Source organism: Chlamydomonas reinhardtii, chromosome 16 (genome assembly GCF_000002595.2).
Source record: "Chlamydomonas reinhardtii strain CC-503 cw92 mt+ chromosome 16, whole genome shotgun sequence".
Classification (NCBI taxonomy): domain Eukaryota; kingdom Viridiplantae; phylum Chlorophyta; class Chlorophyceae; order Chlamydomonadales; family Chlamydomonadaceae; genus Chlamydomonas; species Chlamydomonas reinhardtii.
Genome location: NC_057019.1, coordinates 724,601 through 731,520, shown reverse-complemented (window position 1 = coordinate 731,520; position 6,920 = coordinate 724,601). Strand labels below are relative to the sequence as shown.

Below are 6,920 nucleotides of genomic sequence, written 5' to 3'. Positions count from 1 at the left end.
CGCAAGCACTCGAGCCAGAACCCATCCAGCATACGGTATTGCCAGCTCATCTAACAACAGCAGCGTTACCCAGGGACTCAGCCTGTAAAGCTCCAGCCAGAATGACCGGGGGTGCGTGCACACGCGCTGCTTTTCGCTCGCCCCCGCCGCCCTCAAGGCTGCTGCCTGCCGCGCGCCTGTGCCTTGCCTGCCTGACTCTACACGTGACTCTACTGTGTGCTGCCGATGCTGCACGCAGGCCACGGCAAGACGCCGCAGCCGGAGCCCAAGGAAAGCAGCACCGTCGAGGGTGTGCCCTCCCGCTCCAACTACGGGGCGGAGCACACCGCCGCCATGCCGCGGGTGCGTCTTGAGGCCTTGCGGCAAAGCATTGGCTGGGGGGTGTAAATACCAGCCCAAACTAAACCAAAACCAACGAAAACGAGCGGAGCACTACAGGCAGAGGCGTTAGTTGGGGGGGGGGGGCGGGCGGGTCCCGCGGGTCCCTGCGCCTGAGCTTGCGCCGGCGACTGCGTGCTTTCGTTGCTTTGGTGGCATGAATGGTGATCGCACTTTGAGCGCAAGCAAGATGAACTTTGGCTTCGCCACAACAGCTCGCGCGCACCGCTTGCCCCAAGACGCCCACACCGGTTGCCCACACCACTCACCTGGTATCCTCGCTGACGCCTCACCATTCCCCTTGCCGCGGCCGCCACCACCTTTCCCACCTTTGCATTAGGTTCGGCAACTGTAGTTTGGGCTGGTATCTACAACCCCTGCCCCCTCCACTGCGTCGCACCCTACCTGCGTGCAGGAGGAGGGAGTGGACGTACCCCGCCGGGTGGTGCCCATGGCGGCGAGGGACGAGCGCCACATGCGGCAGGTGCGCATGCGCTGAGGCAGATATACGCGCGCGTGCTGTTTGTGCGTGTGCTGCGGGGCTATGCAGCTGTGTGTGGTGCGTGTGCGCTGTAGCGGGCGCCGTGGGCCATAGCAGTGGCTGAGCAGTGGCAGGGCAGTAGCAGGGCAGTAGCAATCCCGCACGCTGGCGCTGCTGGCAGCTGTGCAGTCCTTCCGACCTTCCGCACCTGCTGGCCCAGAGCAACGGCCCCATACATACATACTACCCCAATCCTCCTCTGATGACCTGCTCACCCCCCAACGGCCCAAGTCCTTGCCCAGCCCTTGCACACGCACACACCCTTACGCCACCACGGCCACGCCACGCCACCACGTGCCAGGACCTGGGCCGCGACCCGCAGGACATATTGCAGCGGGAGCGGGCGAACCAGCAGGCGCGGCAGCATCACCAGCAGGCGCTGCAGGCGGCGGCGCCCGGCAACAGCCTGGAAGAGATGGCGGCGGGTGTGTGTGGGGGGGGTGGGGGGGAGGGCGAGGGGACGTGGGGTGTGGGGACGTGGGGGCGTGGGCAAGATGAAGGTCGTGGGGTTGGGGGCTGGGGCGGCGTGTGTGGGCATGTTGGGTGCCGGAGCGTGTGCGAAGAGCGCAACAGAGAAGGCAACCGTCGGCCTATGTGGGTGGGGTCGGCAGCATTGGAAACGTGTGGCGGCACCTCACGATACATGCGCGCACGCACATGCCGCAAGCGGTCAGAAACGCACCGCGGATGCCAGGATGCGTGCAAGCTGCGCTTACAATGCCGCCGCATGCATCCCCATTCTGCTGGTCCTGCCGCAGGCGACCCCGGACGCAAGTCGCCCGGGCGGCGCCAAGCGGAGACCACTCCGCCCGACTTCGTGAACGACAAGTTCAAGGAGGTGCGGGCGTATATGTGAGGGCAGGCCTGGGCTCTGGGCTCTCAAGGATTGCATGCTGGTAACATCAATAGCATCATGTGCTGCCTGCTGTGCCCGCCGTCCCGTGCACCTCCGTGCGCCTCATTGTCTGTGTGCTCGCTCCCAAGCCGCTATGCTAGTTGCGCCACACGTCGTCGTCTTGTGGTGCCGCCCCATCACCGCATGCATGCATGCATGCCCGTGTGCTCCTGTGCCTAAGTGCCTTGCGCGCGCCGCCCCATTCCTTGCGCCTGCTGCGCACGGCACCACTGCCCCGCATGCAGGTCGCGTACCGGGACGCCCCTGAGGCGCGCCTGTTCGAAGACGAGAACAAGCTGTAGATCAGTGGCTGCTGGGCGTGGGCACGCGCGCGTGCGTGTGTGTACCGGTACATACATGTATATTAGAGATGCTCAAGACTGGAGAAACCGCGTGCGCACGGTGTCATGTCTGTGAGCGGCGTGACAAGTCACAGGTAGGCTTGTCGTGCTTGCTGCTGAGGTGATGACCGGGGCAGTAGCTGTGGCTGTGGCTACGACTGTGGCTATAGCAATGCACACACACACACACACACACACACACACACACACACACACACACACACACACACACACACACACGCACGCAACGCGTGGGCTTGTGTAGCCTGAAGGCTGACGGGTAGGCAGCGGAGCACACGAGCGGCTGAGAGTGCGTGGGCGGCGGGTGGCAAGCGCGCGCAGGTACATGCTCTGTTTTACATAAGATGTTTGCAGTTGCAGAAAGGCATCAGGTGTTGCATGCACGGCTGCTGTGCCAAGTCACAGCAGGCGCGTCCGTGTGTGTAATGATGGATTGTGAAGGGACAAGCAAGTACCCAGCAGGCATGACACCGCACGCCAATGGAACATGACCCGTTTACTAAGTGACCTCAGAGGCGCAGACCTAGCTGGATGATGCGCCCAGCCTCCTGGCATACCGTAATGAATGTTCCCAGCTCCAATCCAACAACGGTGTTACGGGGCTGCAGCACTACTGCACTCGGCACAACAACTGCAGCACTATTGCAATCAGAGTAACCACTGCAGCACGAAGCCTTTTCCGGCACCACCACATGCACGGTGTAGTGCCCGGCACCTCCCTGCCAAAGCGCGCCTCCTGGGCCTGTGCCATCACAATGCCGCCCAGCTGCGTCGCAGCGTCAGCCTTATAGTTCCGAATTCAAGTAGTTGACGATGAGTTCGTGGGTTTCAAACACGCACACCCGGATTTGCCAGTTGCATGCGACAGTGTTTAGTTTGGAGACGCATGCTATGCATGGACATGCACATGATGACTAAGGCTATAGACATGAACGTTCATAAATGACAGCGCACTCAAGAAATGCAGGGCAAGGCGCAACGCGCGGGCAAGCGCGTTGCGAATGTGTTCACTTCATCCGCCGCAGAAATATGTGCTCTCCCGCAGGACTTCTCATATACATGCTTGCACAGTCCACACAGAGGGCCACACAACGTTAACGTACCGCAGCAATCTTGCAACATGCATGGACGCACGCGTGCACTGGCTTGCGGCCTCACCGCCACCTCCAGCAAATAAAGTAGCATGCAAAGAGTCAAACAACTAACTCACACGGTCTTGGGGGTGTTCATGTGACTACCATAACAGTCCCAGTGGCAACAGCAAGACCGTCAAAACCAGGGACAAGGCCATGACGTGGCCGCTGGCGTGAGAAACGCTGGCGGCACCACCATAGTCGGGCTCAGGCGGCGGCGATGGCGGAGAGGGAGGGGCGGGTGGGCTGGGAGGCGGTGAGGGCGGACTTGGGGGGCTGGGCGGTGCGGGCGGCGGTGCCGGCGGCCGAGGGGGGCTGGGCGGCGATGGCGGCGGCGGCGGCAGCTTGTCTGGCGTGGGGTCAAAAATCCACAGCATCTCGTTCTGGAGAAGGTAAATGGATCCAGACACCGGATCAATGTACGGATGCTGTATGAAAGAATCTCCGAATTCATCCAGGCGCGGCAGGTTCTTCGACCAGATAAGCTTGCCGCTCGCCACGTCGATCACGTGTACGGATGTCAAGATGGAATCTTCGCCAGCCGCAGGCTCGTACACGAAACCGTTGCCGTACACGACCAGCCGGCAGCTGTCGTACGCAATGGCGGGCGGCACAGGCGGGTAGCGGATGGTGAAGTTGAGCGTCAGCTTGCGGGATTCCAGTGTGACCAGGTCAGTCATACCGATGCGCTGCGGCCGGTTGGGCGGCGGCGATGGAGGGGGCGTGGGCGGCAACGGGGCGTTGGCAACGAGGGGCGACGGCGGCGGCCGGCTGGGCGAAGTAGGCGCCGACCAGTTTGCGTCCAGGAATGTGAAGTGGATGCCTTCGGGTGTGAGCGGGCTGAGCGGGTTGGTGGTGCGGGGGCTGGACAAACTGGAGAGCGCGGGGTCAATCTCGAAGCCGCGGACCTCGCCGGCCACTGACACGGAGTAGTAGGGGTACCCGGGTGTGGTGGAGGGCTTGGTCAGCCGCACAAGCAGCCGCTCTGTTGACACCTGGGTACGGCAGTGCAAGAGGGCGCGGCGGACATGGGGCAGGAGTGTGGGGCAGGGATGCGGGCAGTTCGCAAAGGACAAGAGGCGCGCACTGCAGGCCACCCTTGTGGCACCACAGGCCGCCCAATCATACATGAAGAGCACATGTGGACATGTTGTAAACCACCCTCCCGGCCCGCCACCTGTCGTGATGTCGCCTGCCTACCTGCAGGCTGCTGAAGGCGGAGACGGGGAAGGCGGCCTCCCACGCCAGTGTGCGGGTGGCCAGGTTGAAGGCCAGGAGGGTGTTGTTGGCGGTGGGGAACACAGCCAGGCCGCGGAAATTGACCTGGGCGGGTGGGGAGGTGAGGCGGGGTGTTGCTGGAGGAGGCAGGGAGCAGGGCGTGTGAGGAGGCGTGGCGTGAAGGGGGGACGCACTTGAGCACGTGACTGCATGGGCCTTCATCCCCTCAAGCACCAAGCCACGCACTGTCTTGATGAACACCCGACCACCCACCCACGCGCACATACTCACCGGCGGCACTGCGAAGTTTCCAGGCCCCGGCCCCAGGACTCGGCTCCCGAACTCTTGTTTGTACAGCAGGCTGCCGTCAGTGGCGTTGACCACGTACAGAGCCCGGCCGCCGGTCAACGCAAGGAAGCCCAGCTGATCAGGCTGCCGAGGTTCGCCGGGCGTCAGCGAGTCAAACAACGCCGGGTCTGTCAGAAACTCGCCCGTGCTTGTTGTGTTCGCTGCCGCAACCGGCGGCATTGCCGTGACCCAGGCGAAGCCAAGCGTGGGGTTTCCAGCCGGGGCATCATTCAAGGTGTCAGAGCCGTTGTTGTTTGTTATAATGCCGCCAAGGACTGGTGCAGTCGTGCCGAACAGGGCGGCGTGAAGGAGCGTGCTGCCGTTGCCAGCGCGGGTGGAGAAGAAAGCAGCGTGGCGGTTCCGGGGGCCCTCGGCCTCCAACACACGCAACACGACGGATGGCGTCGCGTAGTGTACGGTGAGCATTGAATTGTATGTTGGAGGCCACAGCGTGCCTAGCCAGGTGCCGGAGGAGATGTTGAGGACTTGAAGGCCCGCCGCGCCCCAGCCGGGCAGGTGGTGGCTGCGCACCTGTGTAGTGTGCGTGTCAAGCAAGGGCACGGGCGCGGGGTGAATAGACACAAGGCACGAGGGCCAGAGGTCGGCAGCAAAGCGCGCAGCATGTGCAGGTGCTCTCCGCGGCGCACCTTGACATACATAATGTCGTTGACCACAGTCAGCGGACCGGGGGGCCGGCTACCGACGTGATCGACCCAGACATTGGGTGGCATGTTGAGCGTCCCTCGCCCCTGATAGCTGCTACCCCAGCCCGAAGACGCAGCTGGCGCGCAGTTGGGCAGTGCCGCTCTCGCGGCTGTGGTGAGTGCTAGGAAGGTGACCAGTACAGGCAGCGCGAATGCCGCGGCCGGCTTGCTGGTCCGTGCTTGCCGGGTGTGTGGCGCAGACATCGTGGATGATGTCTCGACACGGTCTAAGAGGAGCAAGGCAACGACAGGACTTCTTTATAGTCAATATGTGTAGAGTTAACGGATGTCCTGATGTGAAGGCTGAAAGGAGACTTGAATACAGAAATAGGAATGCGTAGCTGTTTAAGCTGCCCAAGTTGCTTGCCGTCGCTATTGGCCAGCAGCAGTGGCCTGCAAGGAGCTATATAGCAATCCCAAGGCGTCGCAACTGCGCAGTGTGCGGCAATGACGAGTTCACACGCGTTCAGCCCAATGCGCGAAGCTTCCTCTGTCGTACACAGCGGTTGGGTGGCCGGTGTGAACGCGTGGACGCTGCGCCAAAGGGGCCCTGCAAACTGCCAAACAGTTTTATTCAAGCTGCAGGCTAGTCGCTCGCCGTGATGGAAGAGGACCGCGCGGGACCACACGGAGCTGTCGCAACGGGGCCACATGCCATCAGCGGCCGCACACTGCTCAAAGCCTGGCTCCTCCCCTGGGCTGGCTTTAACAAGTATTAGCCGACGCTTGATGGGATTAGACAACAGGCGATGTCTACGCGCGCCAAGGTGAACCGTAACAACGCATATGACTAAGGGGAGCTGTGGCACGTTGCCCCGTGGTTGCCCCTGGTTGCGGCCGTTTGCGGCAGAAACGGAGCCGCACCCCGCGGTAGAAGCCCGCGGTTAGGGTTACTAAAGAGTGTTTTATGAAGCAGGTTTGATCCTGGTATAGTGCGAACGGGGGGCGGCGCCGCTTGCATCCTTATTACCGTAGTTATGGGTCGACTCAAGTGGAAATTGCGGCTACAGGTTGCTGCAGCAGCCGCTGCACTGGGCCCCAACCCAATTGAGAAGACACTGGGTGCAAAAGAATCCCCAGCATGACATGCGGGGGCGAGAGAAAGGCAGAAGCAGATGGGGTGAGGGGACGTCACGTGAACCCTACCGTTCCAGCCCCTATTAAACCATCGGTTAATCGCTGGTTACCCAGCGGTTATCCCGGGAGGAATGGCCGGTTTGGCACTCGTTACCATCGGTTTATTTGGGCTTCAGGCCGCTAACCGACGGTTAATAGACCGCCTCACTGGTTACCAGCGGTTAACAGACCGCGTGGTCACCAATGTCGGACCAACTGGTTACC

At 62.0% G+C, this 6,920-nt stretch overlaps 2 protein-coding genes across 3 annotated transcripts; one reads left to right on the top strand and one right to left on the bottom strand.

The window, feature by feature from the left end:
- The first annotated feature begins 37 nt into the window (after positions 1–37).
- CHLRE_16g691100v5 (uncharacterized protein) lies at positions 38–2,343 on the top strand. 2 transcript variants are annotated; one of them, XM_043071701.1, is made up of 6 exons: positions 38–111; positions 239–342; positions 794–862; positions 1,242–1,344; positions 1,678–1,757; positions 2,060–2,343. In XM_043071701.1, exons 1-6 carry the CDS (start codon positions 102–104, stop codon positions 2,114–2,116), a joined length of 423 nt encoding a protein of 140 aa, XP_042915362.1. In that variant the 5' UTR covers positions 38–101; the 3' UTR covers positions 2,117–2,343. The 2 variants fall into 2 exon arrangements, with proteins under 2 accessions (XP_042915362.1, XP_042915363.1); XM_043071700.1 differs by having other exon boundaries at positions 1,221–1,344.
- A 156-nt stretch (positions 2,344–2,499) lies between these two features.
- On the bottom strand, positions 2,500–6,147 carry CHLRE_16g691150v5 (uncharacterized protein). The gene is made up of 4 exons (XM_043071703.1): positions 5,523–6,147; positions 4,819–5,406; positions 4,510–4,632; positions 2,500–4,304 (listed from the first exon to the last, which is right to left on the bottom strand). Exons 2-4 carry the CDS (start codon positions 5,299–5,301, stop codon positions 3,411–3,413), a joined length of 1,500 nt encoding a protein of 499 aa, XP_042915361.1. The 5' UTR covers positions 5,302–5,406; positions 5,523–6,147; the 3' UTR covers positions 2,500–3,410.
- Between the last annotated feature and the right edge of the window lie 773 nt (positions 6,148–6,920).